The following is a 25,075-nucleotide window of genomic DNA, read 5'->3' as shown; positions in this document are numbered from 1 at the left end:
ATTGGTATTAAAATACACATCACAAACTGATCTTATATTGCTCGGCATAAACGCAATGTGCCTAACATAATCCATCATGACTGCCATTTAAACAATTGCTGGAGACAAAAAGCAGTATAGTTCAATGCCAAAGGGACACTCGCTGCTGAAAGTCATGCTCTGGTATATTATGATCAGTAATTACAAGTGATGACTGTGATGCTTTGTGTGCAGCCAGTACTTGTGGTTAGTGTGAACTCCAGTGACCCATGCAGTCATCTGTTGGCTAAAAAGAGTGGGCTGCAAAGAGTTCATTTATTATGTGGTGCCATCCAGCACGGACATTTCGAACAAGCCATGCATGCATTTTCAATGCCGGTTGTTGTCACTAGTGTCGCGGTTGTATGCTTGGGTCTTTCCCAGGTGACTTTGGGCAAGAGGCAGGGTACACCCCGGACTGTACCAATTGCAAAGCACATATAGACAAACAACCATTTACCTGTGGGCAACTTAACCCTTAGATGCATAAGTGGGTCAAAAATGACCCGGTCAGGTTGTTTTCATGAAATATCTTTGTAATGAACATTTTTCATCATTTCATATTCCAGGTATTCCTCAAAAAATATGTTTTTGATATCATGCCATTCACATTTTAAATTACCTTAAGAAATTTTTTGTTTTTGTGTTACTACCCCAACCTTCCATAAGTGGGTCAAAAATGACCCGGTCAGGTTGTTTTCTTGAAATATGTTTGTAATGAAGATTTTTTTATCATTTCATATTCCAGTATTCCTCAAAAAACATGTTTTTGATATCATGCCATTCATATTTTTAACTTACTTTTTATACATTTTAAGAAATTTTTGTTTTTGTGTTACTACCCCAACCTTCCATAAGTGGGTCAAAAATGACCCGGTCAGGTTGTTTTCTTGAAATATCTTTGTAATGATTTTTTTTATTATTTCATATTCCAGGTATTCCTCAAAAAACATTTTTTTGATATCATGCCATTCACATTTTAACTTACGTTTTATACATTTTAAGAAATTTTTGTTTTTGTGTTACTACCCCAACCTTCCATAAGTGGGTCAAAAATGACCCGGTCAGGTTGTTTTCTTGAAATATCTTTGTAATGAAAATTCTTTATCAATTCATATTCCAGGTATTCCTCAAAAAACATGTTTTTGATATCATGTATTCACATTTTTAACTTATCTTTTATACATTTTAAGAAATTTTTGTTTTTGTGTTACTACCCCAACCTTCCATAAGTGGGTCAAAAATGACCCGGTCAGGTTGTTTTCTTGAAATATCTTTGAAATGATTTTTTTATTATTATTTCATATTCCAGGTATTCCTCAAAAAACATTTTTTTGATATCATGCCATTCACATTTTAACTTACGTTTTATACATTTTAAGAAATTTTTGTTTTTGTGTTACTACCCCAACCTTCCATAAGTGGGTCAAAAATGACCCGGTCAGGTTGTTTTCTTGAAATATGTTTGTAATGAAGATTTTTTTATCATTTCATATTCCAGTATTCCTCAAAAAACATGTTTTTGATATCATGCCATTCATATTTTTAACTTACTTTTTATACATTTTAAGAAATTTTTGTTTTTGTGTTACTACCCCAACCTTCCATAAGTGGGTCAAAAATGACCCGGTCAGGTTGTTTTCTTGAAATATGTTTGTAATGAAGATTTTTTTATCATTTCATATTCCAGTATTCCTCAAAAAACATGTTTTTGATATCATGCCATTCATATTTTTAACTTACTTTTTATACATTTTAAGAAATTTTTGTTTTTGTGTTACTACCCCAACCTTCCATAAGTGGGTCAAAAATGACCCGGTCAGGTTGTTTTCTTGAAATATCTTTGTAATGATTTTTTTTATTATTTCATATTCCAGGTATTCCTCAAAAAACATTTTTTTGATATCATGCCATTCACATTTTAACTTACGTTTTATACATTTTAAGAAATTTTTGTTTTTGTGTTACTACCCCAACCTTCCATAAGTGGGTCAAAAATGACCCGGTCAGGTTGTTTTCTTGAAATATCTTTGTAATGAAAATTCTTTATCAATTCATATTCCAGGTATTCCTCAAAAAACATGTTTTTGATATCATGTATTCACATTTTTAACTTATCTTTTATACATTTTAAGAAATTTTTGTTTTTGTGTTACTACCCCAACCTTCCATAAGTGGGTCAAAAATGACCCGGTCAGGTTGTTTTCTTGAAATATCTTTGAAATGATTTTTTTATTATTATTTCATATTCCAGGTATTCCTCAAAAAACATTTTTTTGATATCATACCATTCAAATTTTAACTTACCTTTTATACATTTTAAGAAATTTTTGTTTTTGTGTTACTACCCCAACCTTCCAAAAGTGGGTCAAAAATGACCCGGTCAGGTTGTTTTCTTGAAATATCTTTGTAATGAAAATTCTTTATCAATTCATATTCCAGGTATTCCTCAAAAAACATGTTTTTGATATCATGTATTCACATTTTTAACTTATCTTTTATACATTTTAAGAAATTTTTGTTTTTGTGTTACTACCCCAACCTTCCATAAGTGGGTCAAAAATGACCCGGTCAGGTTGTTTTCTTGAAATATCTTTGTAATGATTTTTTTTATTATTTCATATTCCAGGTATTCCTCAAAAAACATGTTTTTGATATCATACCATTCAAATTTTAACTTACCTTTTATACATTTTAAGAAATTTTTGTTTTTGTGTTACTACCCCAACCTTCCATAAGTGGGTCAAAAATGACCCGGTCAGGTTGTTTTCTTGAAATATCTTTGTAATTAAATTTTTTTAATCAATTCATATTCCAGATATTCCTCAAAAACACATTTTTGATATCATGCCATTCACATTTTTAACTTACCTTTTATACATTTTAGGAAATTTTTGTTTTTGTGTTACTACCCCAACCTTCCATAAGTGGGTCAAAAATGACCTGCATGCATTTTCTATGGAATCCAATAGGAACCTTTGATTCTTATCAACTTATCAACTCCTAAATATAATACTAAATATCATACAAGTGATTATTCCTAACCAAAATGGCAAAATTTGCCTAAAAAGGCATTGATTCTAGTATGGGTCATTTTTAACCCACTTATGGAAGAGTGTAGGGTCCAGTCACTCCATCTAAGGGTTAAAGTCTCCAATTTTGGGAATGTCAAGCATGAGGAGTACTGTACATTTTAGAATGGTAAACCCTGATGGACAGGTGCTTGGTTGCAATGGTGATTGATTGCTGTGCCAACTGCAATAGGTCAATAGTTTGACATTACAGTAGCAACAATAAAGTAGCAACATAACACAGGACAAAGGACAACAACAGAGCACACCCAGCAGTTTGCGTTCTTTCATTTTGGAATGTGGCTTTCTATTATAAGAAGAAGACGGGCTTTGTTTGAGAGAAGGCATGTTTTGTGTTCCTCAATGGCGTCTGTGGTGAGCACATCTGCCTCAGAGTCAGACTTGTGGGACATCTTGTTTGGGTTTTCTCCAAATTCTTTGGTTTTCTCCCTCTGGTTTCCTCCAAAGACATGCATGTTAGAGGAAAGTAGCTTGTGAATGTGAGCGTGAACAATTGTTTGTCTATACCAGGGGTGGGAAAACTATGGCGTGGGGGCCACATTTGGCCCTCCAAGTGTTAAAAAATGTTTTTCAAAGTATTTCATTGAAACTTCATCATGCCTTTAGCCAACCTTTTAATGGTTTATTTTTTTTATCAATTTGGTTATTTGATGTGGTCTGCTGTTTGCAAGTGCTCCTGAAAAAAGGGACACAAGCACATATAGCAGGTTGCATGACACTTTTATAGATACAATAATTGCAGGTGGACTGTTAGAATTATATGTGTAAAATATATAGTCTGGCCCCCTGTCAATTTTGTTAAATCAATGCGGCCCGCTAGTCAAAAAGTTTGCAAAAGTTTGTGATGAACTGGCGACCAGTCTACGGTTTTCCCAGGAATGCTTACTAATCAATGTGCTAAAAGGAGTTACTTTTGTACTCGGCTTAAATTATTGACAATGACAATGCAAAAAAAAAATGCATATTGTAGTGAACTGATAATACATGTACATACTGTAGTGGTACAAATGCACTCTCAAGCTTTATTTGCAGCTGAAAATACTACAAACTACAAATCATCATAAAAAAACACATTATTAAATACATGTGTTTTGGTATAAATTGTTTATTGGACTTCATTACATTGTGCAACAGTACATAGTGTATTGTTATTGGTATGTATCTGTTGGGGGCTGCACGGTGGGCGAGTGGTTAAGATGCAGGCCTAGGAGAGTTCAATCCCACCCTCGGCCATTCTCCTTGTGCGTGTGCGTGGGTTTTCTCCGGGTACTCCGGTTTCCTCCCACATTCCAAAAACATGCTAGGTTAATTGGTGACTCCAAATTGTCAATAGGTATGAATGTGAGTGTGAATGGTTGTTTGTCTATATGTGCCCTGTGATTGGCTGGCCACCAATCCAGGGTGTACCCCACCTCTTGTGTTTTCTGGTGACGTGACTGGATTATGTTTTTCAGGTTCATGTCTTTGATCTGAGCATCAACAAGTACCAGGCCATCTGCCAACAGCCAGTGGTAGCCAAAAACAAGACCAAGTTGACTCACATTGACTTTAATCCCATCCATCCCATCATCATCGTCGGTGATGACCGAGGCATCGTGATCAGCCTCAAACTCTCCCCTAACCTTCGCAAGAAACCAAAGGTAATTCATTATTCAAGTCAAAAAACTGTGTATTTTCCTTTATTTTTGTTGTTGTTTATGGACATCACTGAACACACAATACATGATACTAAATGCACTAATGGACACGCCCTTATCTTCTTATTATCAGCATCACTAATCAATGTTGTTGCTCCTTCCCTTTTTCTAATTCAGGCCAGTTAACACGTAGCAACATGGAGCCCTTGAGTGCTCCGATTAGATTAGTTTGTCAGGGAATATCACTGGAGCCAGAGGCAAAAGAGATTATGTTACTTGATGTCTTATTTTAAGAAAGAAAAAAAAAATTCTGGCGACTCCTCGGTTGTAATGTGTCTGCAGGCTGCTCAATGAGACCTTAAAATACTAAGAAGCACGATGTATAGATGTTAGAATTGTTGCAGCCTAAATTAGTATTTATATTGTAAATACAGTAAACCTCGGATATATCGGATTCAATTGTTCCCACTGGTTTTGTCCGATATAAGCGAAATCCGTTATATGCGAATACCGGAAAATGTCCGTTTTACGCATATATCGGATTTATATCCGGTATATGCGTAAATCAAATTTTATCCGTTATAAAAAGGCACTTCCTTGACTATGTTTCCAATGTACCTGGACGCACAGGCAACGCTGCAAACGCTGCAAATGACGTCGTATAGCGGCCTGTCACGATTCGGTGAATCGGAGCGCCATGATGCGGCCATCCGATATATGCGAGGGAAATTTAATGGAAATGCATTGGAACAGGACTGGAGATTTTTTTCCAAAATAGGCGACATCCGTTATAAAAAATCCGATATATGCAATTAATTTTTATTGGAAATGCATTACAGAAAAATCGGTTCTTTTTTATCTGTCCGTTGTGAGCGAATTTCCGATATATCCGAGTCCGATATATCCGAGGTTTACTGTAATTTCCATTCAAGGCCTTATTATTAAAATTAACTAATATTTTTAAACTTTTCTTATGTTTTTATCCTTTTAGTCCTATTTTATGCTCTTATTCTTTAGCTTTTAACTCCAGTATTTCCTCCACACTTCCTCCACACTGGGGGCTGTGTCGGGTCTGCTGAGGGGGTGTCATCCTTGGGTCCCTTCGACCCGGCCGGCTGGGGGTTCCTCCCTTTGATGTGGGGGTCCGCCTGTCTGTCGGAGTCGGGGGACCCGGGTGCTCGTCACCCAAAGGTGGCGTTTCCTTGATCCTCAGTGCCATGCCATGTCTCTCTACTGTGTGTGATTGTGTGTGATTGTGTGTGTGTGTGTGTCTAGTATGGAGGATGGGAGGGAGGGGCTTTCTTAGTAATTGTTTTTCCTTTTAATTGTGGTAATTGTTTTTAATTCTGTAAAGCACTTTGTGTTGCATGTCTTTGCAGGAAAAGTGCTCTACAAATAAAGTTGATTTGATTTGATTATTGGAGGAACCAAACTGTCACTCAAGAGTCACAATACTTTCCTAATGTTTCATGGTATCCACATTAAATCTCGATGCTATTAGTAACATTTTAACATTTTGCAGCAGATTACAAGCCATAACACACAAACTGTTTGACTTGAGCTTTGAGTATGCAGCACAGCAGCACACAAAGGCCCCTGTAGTACATCATTAGCAACCTCGGTCCTTTACAGTACATTTGGGAGATAATTGCACAGTTCAGCACCGCTGACTGTGCTCTTGGTCCTCAGAGTGGTAAATAGCCATCAGACGCAAACACCCACAGCAAATATTATTAACAGTATGGTAAAAACATGGATACAGAGGCACACTTCAATGACCACTGTTTGGTCTATTTACAGTAAAACATCCAAATAGTCAGCAGTATTATTGGGTGATGTTGGATATATCCTATACTATTGATATGCTGTTAAGATTTGCACATTTTTGCAGCAGTCCAATGTGTAAGATAAGCATCTTCTAGTCTTCTCCTTTTTTGGTGTCATGACAAGTGTCTACCTCCTGGGTATGATATCTCCTTGTGTGTTTAATCAGCAAATGTCAAGTACAGTAAATACTCTGCGTGTGTGTGTATTCACAGTGCAAAAAGGGTCAAGAGTTGCCTGAAGGTCCTGACGTGGAATTCGCAAAGATGGAGAAGCTTCTCAGCCTATTGAGGGACCCCGAGCAGACTACAGTTTAAACACATCCCCATGGTATTATTTCTGTTTATTCAGTGAGTGCAACAAATAAGAACACTTTTTGCCAAGGAAGTCTATTTTTTTTTCTTAGCCGCAAGTGTTTGTAAACCTGTAACGAGTATTTTTTAAGACCAAAAAATAACAAAGTAGAGCATTGGCTATTTCTGTGTACCATTGTAAGTATACATACTATTTAGACCACTATAATACTGTAGTAGTGCATGGCTTTATGGGCATATTTTCCTTTTTTTATTGCAGCTAAGCATCAAGATGAGGGCTAATGTTTTGAAAACTGTTAGTTAACTGGATTAAACATTCACTCATTCATTCATTTTCTACCGCTTATCCTCATGAGGGTCGTGGCGGGTGCTGGAGTCTATCCCAGCTGTCTTCAGCCAGCCAATCACAGGGCACATATAGACAAACAACCATTCACACTCACATTCATACCTATTGACAATTTGGAGTCGCTAATTAACCTAGCATGTTTTTGGAATGTGGGAGGAAACCGGAGTACCCGGAGAAAACCCACGCACGCACGGGGAGAACATGCAAACTCCACACAGAGATGGCCGAGCGTGGAATTGAACTCCGGTCTCCTAGCTGTGAGGCCTGTACGCTAACCACTTGACCGCTGTATTACAAAAACTACAAAAACAATTAAAGTGAAATATTAGTGAGACACAATGGCGCCATTCCTCCTGGCTTGGAATGTGTTCTCATGTGAACCAAGAAGAAGAAGCCTATTCTCAGTAAAAAAATATGCATATTTAACATATTTTAGGGGGGCTGCACAGCTATTAGTTGCCAAGTCCTGTCCGTGGCCCCTGCAAAAATTCTTTATTGATGGCGACCATGTTTTTCAACCAATCCTGTTAAAATTGTATATACTGTAATTGACAGTCCCTGAAAAATGTGTACCAAATTTTAATGGTAATTCTGATAAACACCATAAAGTTACAGTGGGTGCTTTGTTGTGCGAACATTTTCAAGTCAATGCAGCATATGGGGTAAAACTTTGGCCTGTAATAACGGCGCCATTTGTCAGAAAAATAATAGTACAGGCATGTTTTGACATTTTTTTTTGACAATAGAAAGTTAATTTACACAAATAAATACAGTCATGACTGTACAAATAAACACACAAATACAACAGTCTGCATTTTTATTTTCATGTTTGTCAGAGGAATTTTTCTTATGTGAGCTCATGCCGGAATCCCAAAATGATGTATCATATTTATGGAACAGGAAGTAGCCTGCTAACAATCTTTATTTATAGTCAAGCATTCCCATTCCATTTTGAAATGCATTTATTAGTATATTGTACTACCCCATACACTAAACAGGCAGCATTAAAACCCATTAAACAAATTCCATGTGTTGTATAGGTTGATGAAGATGTTGAGTGCAGCAGTGCGTTCCAATAAAAGAAACCATCATGATGGATTAAGCATCTACACACCATAATCAGACAAATGATGTGTATTGACTTAGCACGTGCAGTCCTGGGCAGCATTCCAGGAGTGAAACTAAGAGCTTTCTGAGTTCCAGCTTTGAGTCATGATGTAACTGGCTGATGCGATGCTGGTGTTGTTCATTAAGTACCACTCAATGCTGCGCTCACGTCTTGCTGCAGGATACATGCAAGCACTCTGTCCATTAATTGCGATTCATTAGTTCCGCTTCTCGATTTGTGTTGCTTTTAACAATGTGTGTTTTGTTTTACTACTGTCATAACAGTTGTGTTTGTTTGATATACTGTACATGTTGACCTGGTTTGCGTGTTCGATATATGGACACAATTATTGGGACGGCTCTGCTGTTACACCTATGCAATTTGGTGTAGTGTTTTGATGAAGAATGAACTTATTGGGGGCGGCACGGCGGTCTAGTGGTTAGCACGCAGACCTCACAGCTAGGAGATCAGGGTTCAATTCCACCCTGTGTGGAGTTTGCATGTTCTCCTTGTGCATGCGTGGGTTTTCTCCGGGTACTCCGGTTTCCTCCCACATTCCAAAAACATGCTAGGTTAATTGGCGACTCCAAATTGTCCATAGGTATGAATGTGAGTGTGAATGGTTGTTTGTCTATATGTGCCCTGTGATTGGCTGGCGACCAGTCCAGGGTGTACCCTGGTTACTCGCCCAAAGACAGCTGGGATAGGCTCCAGCAGCCCCCGCGACCCTCGTGAGGAAAAAGCGGTAGAAAATGAATGAATGAATGAATGAATGAACTTATTGGTCAAAACCAACCCCTGATTGATCCGTAAATTGAGATGTGTCCCGATACTGGGTCATCACAGACAGCTGGAATCTAATGTCAGTGGGAGGTATGTATAGAAGATGACACCAATCTCCATGAAGCCTCTTCAGGCTTTATGTAACACCCTCAGTAAGAAGTTCTGCCTTCTGCCACACAGATCGCTGGTATTTATGAGTGACAATGACACACACACACACACACTCAAGCTCAAGTCCCTCGTTTACACCAATACACTGAGATGAAATGACTAGATATATTTAGAAACCACCGACAACATCACCTCGTCCTGTGTTCATTACAGCCATCTTTGAGATATAGCACATACTTTTATGATACAGCACCTTTCAAAAAATTCCATTCCTATTATTGCTTTTCCAATGCTTCCTCAGATCCATTGCTACATTTAGCTCCTCCTGCTGCAGTCAGGATGTCAGCAAGTACTTCTGCTCATTCAGAGGTCTGTTTTCTTCTTCACTGGGACCCAGCACCATGACTTGGTCCTGGCTGGAAGAAGGAACCTTGCAGGCTCGATAAATGACAATACACAGAAGGAGCAGGAGGACAGCAGCAAATGTGTTACACACAATGGCCACCATTGCTGCTGTGGAAAGTGTTGATAGACTCTCTTCAGATTCCATGATGGCACTTTAAGGTCCACTGTCTCCTCAAACTTTATGAAAGATTCATTTTGTCTTTAGTTTTCATGTAGAGTACATTATAAGTAAAAAAAATGTTATTGTTCTTCAGATACACCGCAAAAGTGATCAATTAAATAATTGTTGGGATCATCCACTTCTCATCAGATGAGCGTTAGAACCCCTTCTTGCATGATTGACACCATGGAGGCTCAATCAAAACACTGTAGAGGATGACTGCCATTGCCTGAAAGAGAGCAACAAATGAAGTGAATAGACTGGAGAAGAGAATGGACTTTTAGATCATAGACAAAATGAGGAGAGATAGCAAATGAAGCAAGAAGCTCATCATCATCATCATCATCATCATCACCTGGCAGTCGCAGTGCGAACACTGCAAATGTGTTAAATTAAAATGTGTTTAATTAGCTTTGAAAACTCCAGATGTGATGTCATTGTAGGTCATCATTGACTGTAGGACCATAGGACTGCATTTTTTTTGGGGGGGGGGGGGGGGGGAATTTGCCAATCTACAGTCGTCTTTCCCTGTTCTGTGTGTTCAGCATGAGGGAGCTTGCGATGGGATTCACCTGTTTCGATTATACAGCCAAAAAGAGTCAACAAAGTCCCATTTACATAATATGACCTGAATATTAACTAAGCTACAGCAACATTGTTATTGTCGGAGCTAACTTCTTATCTTGCATAGTGGCACAGTGTCTTGCTCACAGCGACACTCACAACAGGCCACTACCTAGAGCAGAGGTGGGCAAACTACGGCCCGGGGGCCACATTCGGCCCGCCAAGTGTTTGAATACGGCCCACTCGTTCTTTGGTAATGCTTTTATTTCATTTGAACATGCATCAGATTACAATTGAATGCATCCCATAATCAGTTCCCAGTTCCACATGTCCAAAAGGAGTAGGAAGAAGCAAATCTTATTAAATCCTACCCCTCCATCTGGTACTTTTACAATCAGTAACTGTTACATTTGTTCACGTTTGTTCACTTCCTGCTTTCCTAATATAGTTATGGATGATGGTCATTTTTCAACCGTACCTTACATTAATATACTATGTCAATATTATTTAAACATATTAATATTGCACCTCATCTCAAACAAACTGCATTCCCCAATTGTCATTTATCTGAATTAATGCACCTCACTTCATTAAAGGACCCTTTTACATTATTTAAAACAACAATATATATATATCTCCAACCACAGTTCATTAGCATTAAAGCTACAGGCACAAACAACAGCATATGTTCCCAGTAGGGCTGACTAAGAGCACTTTCTAAGCAAGGAGGCTAGATTTTTGCCGACACACATTGAATAAACTATTGTGGGACCTCTGAGACTAATTGAAAATGGTTGAAAAAAAAAAAACATAAGCAGGACTCATGCTGATGAAAAACAAACCAAACAGAATTTAATTATATTTACAGTATATCTTATATATTATATCCTTCATATCACCAGCTTGCCTTGGGTAACGATCAGATCAGACAAGTGAAGTTACATTTAATTTCTAAATATAGCAACAACAGCTGAGTAAATATCTCTGAGCACCAACCCTACATTACTGGGGGCCAAGTTTGTGCTTATAAATATTATTATGGTCTGCTGGGAGGCGATACTTAAATTTGGCCTGCCTTAAATTGGATTGACATTCAGACAGCTTCTTATTGCACATGGTTGGCTAAACGAAATAATTTTTTTTTAATGACATGATGACAGTACGCATATGCATTCTTCAAATCAGTTAGTAGTAAATGCTGATTGTAGCTAAATAACCAGTCATGATGACACATTTAAAAAAACAAATACATTACAAAAGTACAACAAATATTAATAGAAGTCTGAAGAACTGTATACTAAATATGTTTTCTGTTTGACTCCAATCATTATAATAATAATAATAAATAAATTGTAGTACCCCCACATCCCAAAGTGGTCATAAGTTCATGAACAGGAAAGTGCTTGTCACTGCCGTCCTTCCAGAGAGATAAAAAGCCAACAACACTGTGTAGCAGGAAGTCAAATGCATTCAAGATATTTTTATGTTCTGCTGAGTGAATGAATTTGACAGCCAAGTCGGAGGATTATTTACCCAAACTCACCAGGAAGTGATTAAACTTTTACAACAAAGTATCAGAACTTTTCCTAGAGAAGGAAAAGCTGCATGTATTTCATATAAAAATGCAATATATTGGACTAAGAAGTATTGAAAATAATATGAAGAAGTTTTATCAAAAAGGAATCATTCTCTTCTTTTTCTTATTATCTTAATGAGAAACCTCCAAAAGAAAAAGAGTTAGTAATATAATGAAAATGAAATAATGAAATATGTAATGTTTATAGCATTCTGTCCATTCTATTCCAATGTAGTCCATTAATGACACCAAAAAGGCCCAATACCCAAGTGCATGGTTCTGTCATCAGACAACTTGAATGCATAAATGCATAACTGTAAATGTGTTAGTTAATACTCTGCCTTCAATGTACGTACAATAGTTGCTTACTTACCCAGCAGGCTCTGCTTTCTGATTAAACAATCCATCTTGGCTATGTTTCATTTTCCCACTGTTGACATAGATCTTGCAAGCGCTCGCTTCACTTGTCTTCCGGGCTCTTTCCACTTTTGTCTTCCTCCCTCCCTCCATTCCTCTCCATCTGTCCGTCGGCCCTTCACACACAATCAAAGATGAGGCAGCACTGTGTGAGGAGGAGCTCTCTACTAGAAGAGAAAAGAGGGCAGAGAGAGAGAGAAAGAGAGAGAGAGAGAAAAAAAATGGGAGATAGAGCAGGGGCTGAGTTAGACTTAGTGGGTGTCAGCAGTGATATCAAGCGCAAAGGAGAGGGGAACAGTTTGGAGGCAATTACATCAGGATCCTGCTGCAGCACAGGGGTGGGTGCGGGGTGCGGGGTGCAGGGTTGGGGGTGTTATGGTGAACCAGCACATTGCAGTGCAGAGGGCTCACAAAAAAAACTTCAGCACAGACATGAAATGCAATTAAAAGTTTTTGTTCTATATTTAACCTTGTACAAACACAATACCCAAAAAGAATCCTTATGTTGGAACTTCAAGTGTTACTTCAACACAGGAAGTATTATTGTTATTGTAAGTATTGTATTGTTATTAAAAGTAAATTTATCTGACTGCGCGACTGCCACCTGAGACATACCATCCCTAGTCCCAGCTCTCATTTCCTGTTTCACATCACTTTCTGGGATTGATGAATGGTTTTACAAAACACTGATAGAAATCACCTGGAAAAGGGCATGCACTCTTCAGCATATCCAATCATAAATATCATTTATGATATTGCAGGTGGGCAACTGCCACTGATGTGGAAATTACATTAGCTATAGAAGCAGCTGTTGCAGCAGAGCCGGCCCTACCCAATGTGGCGCCCAAAGCAATCAGCCATCAGCCAAATAACATATATGCCAAGATACGCTGTAGGCCCACCCTCCCCTCCATCTCTCTCTGGCAGTGTCCAGCCATCTTCTGCAGCACACTGTCTGGATAAAAGTTGTAAAAAAAAAAAAAGTAAATTATCTTCCAAGTCTTGGATTAAATGCAAGTAATTGATTAAGCAGTTGCTATTCCATTTATTCGCCAGAAGAGTGTGCTACTCACAAAGCACACTGAGTCAAATTAATGTGTTTTATAGAATAAACACCACATAATCTGTTATTCACTGTTGAATTGTGCTAATTTAAAGGGTTTTAATGTGTTTTTGTGTCTTTCCTACGAGGTTATGCTTTTTTCCCACAGCATTTACAGCACCATATGCAAAGTATATGCAAATTAGATGGCGTCATTTAGCGACTTCTAGGACAGCCAATCGGTACTTCTCTTACTGAAAAGTCGGTGACAGCGGCTGCTGCATTGCCTGTCAGTTTGGAAAAGTTGCTACTTTGTATGGTCCATGTTTAGTAGAACGTTATGGCAAGTTAGTCAACTAATGGACGCTGGCGCTCAACATCGCAAGAAGACTCATCTAGTTGTCATCATATTTTACCTGAGGATAATGTTGAATTTACCATATGAACATTGTGCTTGTGCTGAAGGTTACAGCCACCCCATCAACCGGCATCCCAATGAGAGAGGACACTGTAAGTGTAAGTTTTATTAAGCTCTCATTTTGTCCATGAAACAATTAGCACTAGTGCTACATGCTAACTTAACGAGAATGGTGTTCCACTATTGGCTGGATTTGTCTTGCACCCAGCAACGTTATTCTCTGCAAAAGTAAACAGTAGTGTTCAGGAAGGATGCTTTGGTAATGTATAAAATGACCAAAATGCTGCACACGTTATCATGAATGTACTTTTACTACATGGTCACGTCGTGTATATAAAACAATAACACGTATGAGGTGTTTGGAAGTGTTTTTAATAGACAAGGTGAATCCCGTGACCTATATCATTAGCTGTCTCATGCTAGCAGTTTTTTTTCCTATTTAGAACGCACAGAAACAACAAGATTGTGTGTTCAGGTTTCTTTTAAGGTGCAGTCCAAAGTCCTGTAGCCCTTTTTCAGAGATTATTTCAGATCAGAGAGTCATTATGTAATGGAAAAGAAAGCAGTTGCATGCTGATAATTGCTAATCGCAGCTAACCAACCCCCCCAACATTGTTTACTTTTTCAGTGTGGCCCAGCCTAATACTTTCAGGATGCTGAGTACCACTGCCCTCTACTGGTAAGTATGATAACTCTCATACCATGTCATCTTTTCCCCAAATTATCACCGTGATCCATATTTACAGCTCATACACAAAGTCAGTCAAAATACAATCACCACTGATTGTACATTTAAATACCTGTAAATATGGATGAATGTTTGTGTTTCAGTAACATGTTTATATGCCGGTATCGAGTACAAATACAGAATATTTGGACTAGATTAAGATTGTAAATATTTTGTCATATTTTGAGCAGTGGCATACACAATCTACAGTATCACTAAAAATCATATTTCATGCAGTCGTATACATCCTGTACATGTCTTTTAAAAGGCCATTTCAACACTCTTTTGAAAGATAAAATCACTATTGTTGTATAGTTCTAACTTTGTGTGTCTCATGTAAATGAATGGTTTAGAGCACAAAATAATATTGTTAACATTAGAAAAAAATAATAAAATACTTGATTGTTCCATGGTGTTTTTTTTAAACTTTGCTTTCCCCGAGGTCTCTCAGCAAACTGAGTAGTTTCTCCATCTTGGCTACTTCTGCTTCAGGACCTTCGACCAAATCCCGACCCTTCTTCCCCTGCAAACACAAATGCACAAATACAACAGAATTGATCTAACCGACATCAAGCTAGTACCCAGTATGTCATGCAGCAAGTACTTTAATGTAACACTCAAGCAACAAATACCTATTTTATCATTTGTACCCGTCTTGATGAAGAGTCCCATTACCTTTGGTTTCTTACGGAGGTTAGGGGACAGTTTGAGGCTGATAACGGAGCCTCGATCATCACCCACTATGACAACAGGATGTATGGGATTAAACTCAATGTGTGTTAGCTTGGTCTTCTTTTTGGACACCACTGGCTGCTGGCAGATAGCTTGATACTTGTTGATGGCCAGGTCAAAAACATGGACCTGAAAAAGAGGATCACAGCGCTACAATGCCTGACAAACAATATAGTATATGTATTTTTATGGCTTTATGTAAGCATATCCAAAGTAATTGGGTATGTGTATGTGTGCAATGTGTAGGTTTGCTGGCTGCCCACATGCAGTAAATGATCCCACTACAGCCCACTCATTCTACACATGAGATGACTGTGCCAGATGCACAAAAAGTATGTATTTTTCACAGGCTATCCTGTGATAGGACGGATAATACACCACTAGTCGTCACTACAGTAAACTATGCAGGCACGGCATCAAGTTAAATAACTTTTATCTGGAATCACCAGCTTCTAGCGGAGCAGGAAGCTGTTAAAAAACTTTGTTTTGTCATCATTTCCCACATTTGATGAAGAGTAATGAAGTTTCAGTATGACTGGTAGACAGGCAACAGTCACCTACAGCCATGAAAATGTCTGATAAAACACAAATAAATTGTTTCAATACAGTAACAACTACAACACAAGCAGTCAAACTGCTGATAGTTTAAAGTAGGGGGTTCCCAACTGTTCTCATTCTGGAACCCACATTTGTGACCCAATTGTGTAGAGGTGAAAAACTGAATGTTGTATTTGTATATCGCATACCAAAATGGGTCTGCAACACACAAGTTGAGAAACACTGGTTCAAAGTAGCTTACCAATCCATCTGTGGTCACAGCAGCAAAGACAGTGGAGGAGTATGGCGCCCAGGCCACATCACCAACTGATGCATTGAGCTCAAAGGTGAACATGGGAGCTCTGTAACAAAGTCATATTTATATATATGTTGTGGTTAAAGTCATATCTCCTCTTCACACAATCCATCCACCCATCCCGCTCTAATAATGCTTTGAATTAAGATATTTGAGAACAGTGGAATGTTTTAGCAGAGCTTTTATTTTAGAAAATCGGAACCAAAGCACTGAAAAAGTTTGTATATTTTTCAGTTTTTAATAAATGCGTTTTTTTTTTTGAAAACCTGATGTGGCCAAGCCTTGCCCAGACCCTAGCTCCAGTGGCCCGCAGGTAAATTGAGTTTGAGACCCCTGTGGTAGGGGTTTAAATATTTTGCCATGTTCAAATAAAATTAGTAGATTGGAATATATTGTATATTTTTATTGAACTTTTCTTAAAAGTACTGTTCATATCTCATCTCGTTACTCTCGTAGACCCAATCTCATGTCTTGTGACACCCCTAGTAACAACCCTTTCAGTAACTTGTAGGAAATGGTAATTTAAGTAACGGTATAGACAGCAAAAACTAAAACCCAAATAGTAGAAAAAGTTTTAAGTGGTTTTATTCTTTTAGCCTTACTTGTAATCATGGTCCCAGATCTTGACTGTCCAGTCTGAACTGCAAGAGATGAAAACCTTCGAATGGTAGGGATTCCACTTTACTGTATCCACTGCCATATTGTGGGCATCATAGGTCTCTAGGTATTGGCTTGAGTAATTCTTGGAGCACTAAGGAATGAGAGTCTTCGTTTAGAACAAAGGTGATGGTGAACAAGGCCGTTTTTAAGACTGTGTACTCATCATCGATGATAAAGTCGAAGCAAACTTTTCACTTATTTGATATTTCAAATATTTGTGCATTGTCTAATGTTTCTGTTTTTAGTGCCATAGCAAGGCTGGCTGAGTAAAAGTCAAAAGCAGATGATCGTATAGCAGATTTATGGCTTATGGGGACAGCTGTGGTATTTCAAGCCACTGACACATGGGCAGAGACAGCCAAATCTTTGATGGTGAAATGAATCCTTCCAACATACCTTGTGTATTTTACCCTCCTCAGTGCCAACAAGGAAGAGAGTGTCGATCTGTCTGTGGAAGTCACAGGATGTACCACTAGCTGTGTAAACATCAGGTTCAAGGCATTTTGGTGAGCAATTCACAATTACTGACTGACTTTTTGGTGAGAAATGGTTATAAATGACAGTAGACCCCCGCATACAGTGAAGAAAATAAGTATTTGAACACCCTGCTATTTTGCTATTTCTCCCACTTAGAAATCATGGAGGGGTCTGAAATTTTCATCGTAGGTGCATGTCCACTGTGAGAGAGATAAACTAAAAAGAAAAATCCAGAAATCACAATGCATGATTTTTTAACAATTTATTTGTGTGATACAGCTGCAAATAAGTATTTGAACACCTGTGTATCATCTAGAATTCTGACCCTGAAAGACCTGTTAGTCTGCCCATTAGAAGTCCACCTGCACTCCATGTATCATCCTGAATCAGATGCACCTGTTTGAGGTCGTTAGCTGCATAAAGACACCTGTCCACCCCATACAATCAGTAAGACTTTAACTTGTAACATGGCGAAGACCAAAGAGCTGTCCAAAGACACCAGAGACAAAATTGTACACCTCCACAAGGCTGGAAAGGGCTACGGAGCAATTACCAAGCAGCTTGGTGAAAAAAGGTCCACTGTTGGAGCTATCATTAGAAAATGGAAGAAGCTAAACATGACGGTCAATCTCAATCGGAGTGGAGCCCCATGCAAGATATCACCTCGTGGGGTCTCAATGATTCTAAGAAAGGTGAGGAATCAGCCCAGAACTACACGACAGGACTTGGTCAATGACCTGAAAAGAGCTGGGACCACCGTTTCCAAGGTTACTGTAGGTAATACACTAAGACGTCATGATGTGAAATCATGCATGGCACGAAAGGTTCCCCTGCTTAAACCAGCACATGTCAAGGCCCGTCTTAAGTTTGCATATGACCATTTGGATGATACAGAGGAGTCATGGGAGAAAGTTTTATGGTCAGATGAGACCAAAATAGAACTTTTTGGTCATAATTCCAATAAGCGTGTTTGGAGGAAGAAGAATGAAGAGTACAATCCGAAGAACACCATCCCTACTGTGAAGCATGGGGGTGGTAGCATCATGCTTTGGGGGTGTTTTTCTGCACATGGGACAGGACGAGTGCACTGCATTAAAGAGAGGATGACTGGGGCCGTGTATTGTGAGATTTTGGGGAACAACCTCCTTCCCTCTGTCAGAGCATTGAAGATGGGTCGTGGCTGGGTCTTCCAACACGACAACGACCCGAAGCACACAGCCAGGAAAACCAAGGAGTGGCTCCGTAAGAAGCATATCAAGGTTCTAGCATGGCCCAGCCAGTCTCCAGACCTGAACCCAATCGAAAATCTTTGGAGGGAGCTCAAACTCCGTGTTTCTCAGCGACAGCCCAGAAACCTGACTGATCTAGAGAAGATCTGTGTGGAGGAGTGGGCCAAGATCCCTCCTGCAGTGTGTGCAAACCTGGTGAAAAACTACAGGAAACGTTTGACCTCTGTAATAGCAAACAAAGGCTACTGTACCAAATATTAACATTCATTTTCTCAGGTGTTCAAATACTTATTAGCAGCTGTATCACACAAATAAATTGTTAAAAAATCATACATTGTGATTTCTGGATTTTTCTTTTTAGTTTATCTCTCTCACAGTGGACATGCACCTACGATGAAAATTTCAGACCCCTCCATGATTTCTAAGTGGGAGAAATAGCAAAATAGCAGGGTGTTCAAATACTTATTTTCTTCACTGTATTTGTGACCCTGCAAATATGCTGATTTTACATTGAAACATTTTTTTCATTTGTCCATCTCCAAATGTATATTTTTTTGCTGAAAACCCATGAGGGAATAAAAATTCACAGAAATTGGAATAATAAAGCATGTTGCATTGAGCACAGAGCACAGGAAATGCTTTACGTAAACAATCTTATTTGCTAAGATCAGCCTGGCAACCACTCATACACACAGCACAAAAAAAAAAAACACAGGGTCATCAAGTCGCACCACTATCTCACTCACCAAACACAAGGCATGCTTCATGTCGGTGGTGCCACATCCACAAGAAAGCAGCACCAGAATGACGTAGCATATCATATAACGGCTAACGCTTGGATTGGTTGGATTTGGAAGGGAAGGCGCAAGCCTAGACGCAGCAGCATACCCTAGGCTTTATTAGAGTGTCGAAAATAGACATTTTTATGGGCGTCTTAAATATTTGTGTGTGTTTTTTTTTTAGCATTTGCAAGTGGTCTCAGAATGTAAACTCTGCTAATAGCGAGGATCAACTGTAAAGATATAGAGTCTCACCGGTAATGAGCTCCTCAATACCGTCTAGACCATCAGATACTCTATCAGTCAGTATTAGCCTGAGAGCATCTGTGAAGACTAGCTCGTTCTGCAATAATACACATACATTGTAACGCAGTTACATACAGTATTAGTACGTGGACATATAAATACACACACTTTTACTGCACATGTACTGTAATAACAGAAATGTTGCTAATGTACTATATATATCACATCATTTGTAGGAACAAACCTTCATGATTGTCCAAGACACTACTCGGCCATCACAGGACACGGAATAGAAATTGAGGCTGTTGTCATTCTGCCATCGTACCTTAATGAAAAACAAGAGAGGCCTATTACTCCGATCAGTCTATGGAAACCTGAACTGGTATGCTAGGAGTCCAGTGGGCCAGCACCAGTTTGCACCAAAGATTATATGATTGGTGCAACTTGGCTCGCGCAATTACATTCCATTGGATTCCAATAGGCAAATTGTGACTTTTTTTTGTGACATTTGGTACCACTTGCATCAAGCAATTGGCGCGACAAAGATTTTAAAACATTTTGAAATATTCTTGCGGTCAAACTCAATTTTTGCTGCCATTACGAGCCACCATGAGCCAGTTGGGAGGCAGTTTGAGCCACTGGATGCCACTAGGCAGCTTATTGGCGACACTAGGCGCCACAGCAAATTGCATTGGCACCAACTGGCTTCGACATAGTGGACTTCTAGCATCATGCTAAGAGTCCACTGGGCCGGCGCCAGTTGGTGCATGAACTGTGCATGAACTGGCACCAACTGGCACCGGCCTACTGGACTTCTAGCATCATGCTAAGAGTCCACTGGGCCAGTGCCAGTTGGTGCATGAACTGTGCATGAACTGGCACCAACTGGCGCCGGCCTAGTGGACTTCTAGCATCATGCTAAGAGTCTGTGGCGCCTATAAGCTGCCTAGTGGCATCCAGTGGCTCAAACTGCCTCCCAACTGGCTCATGGTGGCCCGTAATGGCAGCAACAAGAAAATTTCAAAATGTTTTAAAATCTTTGTCGCGCCCATTGCATGATCCTAGTGGAACCAAATGTCACAACAAAAAAACATTGGAATCCAATGGAATGTAATGGCACGAGCCAAGTTGCACCAAGTGGATTGACTTATTTTGTGTAATATGTTTACATTTGACATCTTCTTACTCTGTGTTATGCTACTGCATCATGAGACTTTTCGATCCTCTTGAGAACTGACAACAAAACAGACTTTGACTTTTGTTTGGAGTTGTCAAAAGTGATGGATGGATAAATGAAGAATGACTGGACTCTTTTGTCCCTCCTCCCTTACCTGCCACACAGGGTCACTGTGCTTGCCCGAGTTAACAGTACTCTTGTACTCAGGGTCCAGTCCATTCTTCTTCAAGTTGTACACACACACACAGCCGTCATAGAAGCCTACAGCCACCAAGTAGGAATGTTGTTTATGGATATCCAGGCACAGGACTCCAGAAGATGTAGGGAAGATGTACTCAGGGAAGGTAGAGTTCTTCAATGTGTAGAAGAGAAGCATCCCACGGCCTTGTTTGCTGAAGTCATCTGTCAGGGGTAACATGTTGCTTTATTCTGGTCAGTTGGTTCCATGATAAAGTGAATTTCTGTCAAGTAGTGTTCTTTATAAAGCTAATATTTTTATAGTTAAAGCATAGAAAACCTGTTTTGTACTATCTTCTAAATACAGTTTTTCACATTATTACACCTGTCTTAGACATGATCTAGAACACCTATAGTCACTTTTACATGTGTATTGACTGGTATAATAGACATTCAGTTATTCATTCATTCATTTTCTACCACTTTTCCGCGGGGGTGCTGGAGCCTATCCCAGTTGTCTTCGGGCGAGAGGCGGGGTACACCCTGGACTGGTCGCCAGCCAATAGTATTCATTAATAAAATCACACAATTTCCTGGTTGAATACAGTCTATTCGTTTTTTTTTTAAATGCATACTGAAGAAAATTCAATGTATTTTTTATATAATTTTGCTCCAGTAACCAATGGCTAGCTTTAATAATTCATATTACGTCTACTATACAAATAAATAAGATATTTAAGACCTAAATAAGACTTGTCATCGTGTGTGTTGCTATAAATGTTCCCTACGGCAGCTGAGGGGTGGGTGGGCTGGAAGTGATGTTGGGGGTTCACAGTTTAGTTTTAGCTAGCCATTGGTTACTGGAGCAAAAATATGTAAAAAATAATAGATTTTCTTCAGTGTGCATTAAAAAAAAAACTAATATAGACTGTATTCAACCAGGAAATTGCGTGATTTATTAATGAATACTATTGGCTGATGACCAGTCCAGGGTGTACCCCGCCTCTCGCCTGAAGACAGCTGGGATAGGCTCCAGCACCCTCCCCCAAACCTTTGTGAGGATAAGCGGTAGAAAGGAATGAATTAATGATTTTTTTTTTAAAACCATGATGGAATGAAACTGCAAAATTCAAAATGCAAATGGGCAACTGTATATCAAGTCTGATGATTATTTAACCTACATATTCACTAGAGACTTACATGATCCCAATCCCACGCCGAAAAAGTCTGGGTAGATATGATTCCTGTGACATAAGGTACATTAATTAATAATAATAATACATTTTATTTGTATAACGCTTTTCAAAATACTCAAAGACACTTTACAGAAGAATGGAGTTGAATAAAAGCAAGTAAACAGAGTAAAAGATCAATTAAAATACAACATTCATTGGTTAATACACAGTTAAAACATGAGAAAAAGCGGGGCGGGGCACAGCAATCAGGTATAAAAAGTTAGACATTAAAAACAGATTTAAACAGGTGGGTTTTTAGTTGTTTTAATAATTGGTAATTGATAATTGCTAATCTTCCACTTTTAGACTTGACTAGAATGGAGTTGCTTGGTGTGTTGTGAGAAACCTTACCAGCAGAGGGACGTGACAGACATAATTCTGGCTTTGTCATACTGGAACTTCCACAAGGGGAGAAGAGTGCCCTCCTGCTCTCTGAATTCATCTGCTGCGTCCTCAAAGTATCTAAAATCTGAAACGATATCAATGCAGAATAGAGTTATCAGCAGATGTAATAGAACTCACGTGATTAACACATTAAATACCTTGTGCTATTTCATTAAACGTATTCTGGTTGACCATTCGCTCAAACAGCTTGGCTGCTTTGGCTACTTGGGTGATGTCATCTCTCTAAATATATATAAAACATAAAACGCAGACATTTACATAATACAAATATTTCTCACGTATTGTTTTTAGGTACAATATTCAGTGAGTTACCGGTGTCTCGATGAGCAGAATCTTCTTTTTGGTTTTGTCATCATCTTTGTTTGATTTCTGTTTCTCTTTTTTCATCTCCTGTTGCTGCAGTTCATCCATATATGCATCATATATCGCCCACTGAAAAGACATAATCACCAACGTTTTTATAAGCAAGGGAAAGAACGGATGTGCGATAAAGATATCTTTACGAGTCAGAGAATTCACTACCTGAGTAGCAGTGGCAAAGTAGTTGCAGCGGGGGGGAGGTATAGTCTGGCAGCTTCTACCCTGTAAGTAATTGTGCGGTATATATGAGCATCGATGTTTATCAGCATCGATGTTATTAAAACCTTATATATATAAACTTTAATATTTCTATCACAATGTGGAAAAAGTGGATGTCAATGACACTTTCCATTCATACCTGCAGTGCATTATTAAGTGATTGAGAGGCTCTTTCGATGAAGTTGAATTGGTTTGTAGATTTTGGCTCTTGTGTGTCTGCTTTGGAAGCGACGCTGTCTGCTCTGTCATCCTCTCCAGCATCCTCCTCCCCGGAAGTATCCTATATGGAAATGCAACAGAGCAATCAATATTAGAGATGAATTTAGAAATGTAGCTACTTCCGGGCCGCCTCTCCATACACGTGCGTACGGCCCCATTTCCCGGGTCATCCGGGAAAATGGGGCCGTGGGATGACGCAACAAGATGCGAAGGACGACCCAACCCAACTGTGTAGGATTCTTCATTTTTATAGTTGGAACATAGAGCAAAAACCTGTTTACGACCTAAATACGGTAGAGCCCTTTGGACATTAAATAACACCCCTATAATAATCTTTCCACTCATATTACCAAAAAGAACACAGATAATCAAAGAAAGGCGGTCGAGTGGTTAGTGCGCAGACCTCACGGCTAGGCGACCAGGGTTCAATTCCACCCTCGGCCATCTCTGTGTGGAGTTTGCATGTTCTCCCCGTGCATGCGTGGGTTTTCTCCGGGTACTCCGGTTTCCTCCCACACTCCAAATTGTCCGTAGGTATGAATGTGAGTGTGAATGGTTGTTTGTCTATATGTGCCCTGTGATTGGTTGGCCACCAGTCCAGTGTGTACCCCGCCACTTGCCTGAAGACAGCTGGGATAGGCTCCAGCACCCCCACGACCCTCGTGAGGAAAAAGCGGTAGAAAATGAATGAATGAATTATCATAGACAGCTGGGATAGGCTCCTGCATGTACGCAACCATCGTGAGGACAAGCGGGAGAAAATGAATGAATGAATTATCATAAAAAGCTGGGATAGGCTCAGTTGGGATAGGGACAATTGTGTTAAAATTAAATTAAAGTTAATTACATGTAAATTAAAGTTAATTAAAATTAAATTTAAATTAAAGTTAATTAAAATTAAATTTAAATTAAAGTTAACTAAAATTAAATTAAAATTAAAGTTAATTAAAATTAAATTTAAATTAAAGTTTAATTAAATTAAATTAAAGTTTTTTCCATCTTACCTCATCAAGTTCTGCTGCAGGTTCAACTGTTGTGGAAGAAGAAGCACCAAATCATTAAAATAAATACATACAATAAAAATCGTTCTTTAATATAATTTAATACAGTCATAGTGTTGTTTCAATATGCCGCTCTGTTCCTGTCATGGCATATGTTGATAGTGGCACAAAGTAAGAACTACATCAGGATGCTCCCTGTGTGGTACAAAAACTGGTTGAAATAATGGAGGCACTGGCAAAAACATGACAAAAGAAGCTTAAAGGTTCCACTCACCATCTTCCAGGATGTCTTCACTGGCCACGCTACTGGCGTCATCATCATGTTCCAGACAGCCCTCCAACACAAAGTGGACAGCCATGTGCTCCACAGCGTTGGTCAACTTGTAAGCACCATCCTGGAAAGACGGGATAAGAAAATAATCAGATGAATCGGGGATTAAAATACATGTAGTTTTGCTGGAGATGTCTTACGCTAAAGTTATAGTAGGCAAGATTATCAGGAGCATGTGGATTTGATGTGTTCAGGATCCTTGTGATTTCGTCTTTCAGTTCCTAATCATGTAGAAATAAGCACACAGTTCATGGCAGACTGGTTTGACAGGACAAAATGGTGATTTGTGTCAATCACTTACTGCATCAGTAAGATCAAGTTGATCGGGAGGCTTAATGAGTTTCCCAGGATCATCATCATCCTGCAATAATAATAATAATAATAATAATAATAATAATAATAATAATAGCACACAATATATCCAGAATTA

The 25,075-nt window shown here is 38.9% G+C and overlaps 2 protein-coding genes and 1 long non-coding RNA gene across 3 annotated transcripts in view; 2 read left to right on the top strand and 1 right to left on the bottom strand.

Annotated features, from left to right (window-relative positions):
* dnai1.2 (dynein, axonemal, intermediate chain 1, paralog 2) overlaps positions 1 to 7,072 on the top strand; it is a 17,463-nt gene extending 10,391 nt beyond the window's left edge. Inside the window, exons 19-20 of the mRNA XM_078794835.1 lie at positions 4,565 to 4,750; positions 6,787 to 7,072. Of these exons, the coding sequence (XP_078650961.1) occupies positions 4,565 to 4,750; positions 6,787 to 6,888 (288 nt within the window). The 3' untranslated portion in view covers positions 6,889 to 7,072. The remainder of the gene's footprint in view (positions 1 to 4,564; positions 4,751 to 6,786) is intronic.
* Positions 7,073 to 13,698: 6,626 nt separating this feature from the next.
* LOC131109033 (uncharacterized) lies at positions 13,699 to 15,740 on the top strand. The gene is made up of 3 exons (XR_009120625.2): positions 13,699 to 13,910; positions 14,447 to 14,497; positions 14,988 to 15,740. It is a non-coding gene; the product is annotated as an uncharacterized LOC131109033 (long non-coding RNA).
* Positions 14,953 to 24,703, bottom strand: LOC131108652 (dynein axonemal intermediate chain 1-like). The gene is made up of 16 exons (XM_078794834.1): positions 24,589 to 24,703; positions 24,318 to 24,343; positions 23,234 to 23,374; positions 23,038 to 23,097; positions 22,828 to 22,947; positions 22,653 to 22,737; positions 22,462 to 22,579; positions 22,076 to 22,119; positions 20,853 to 21,100; positions 19,766 to 19,846; positions 19,531 to 19,618; positions 17,187 to 17,266; positions 16,733 to 16,881; positions 16,077 to 16,176; positions 15,221 to 15,406; positions 14,953 to 15,068 (listed from the first exon to the last, which is right to left on the bottom strand). Exons 1-16 carry the CDS (start codon positions 24,671 to 24,673, stop codon positions 14,967 to 14,969), a joined length of 1,713 nt encoding a protein of 570 aa, XP_078650960.1. The 5' UTR covers positions 24,674 to 24,703; the 3' UTR covers positions 14,953 to 14,966.
* Between the last annotated feature and the right edge of the window lie 372 nt (positions 24,704 to 25,075).

The sequence above is a fragment of the Doryrhamphus excisus genome, linkage group LG11 (genome assembly GCF_037039965.1).
Source record: "Doryrhamphus excisus strain RoL-2023G ecotype Guam linkage group LG11, RoL_Dexc_Guam_v1.1, whole genome shotgun sequence".
Classification (NCBI taxonomy): Eukaryota; Metazoa; Chordata; class Actinopteri; order Syngnathiformes; family Syngnathidae; genus Doryrhamphus; species Doryrhamphus excisus.
This window is presented reverse-complemented; position numbering and strand designations above follow the sequence as displayed.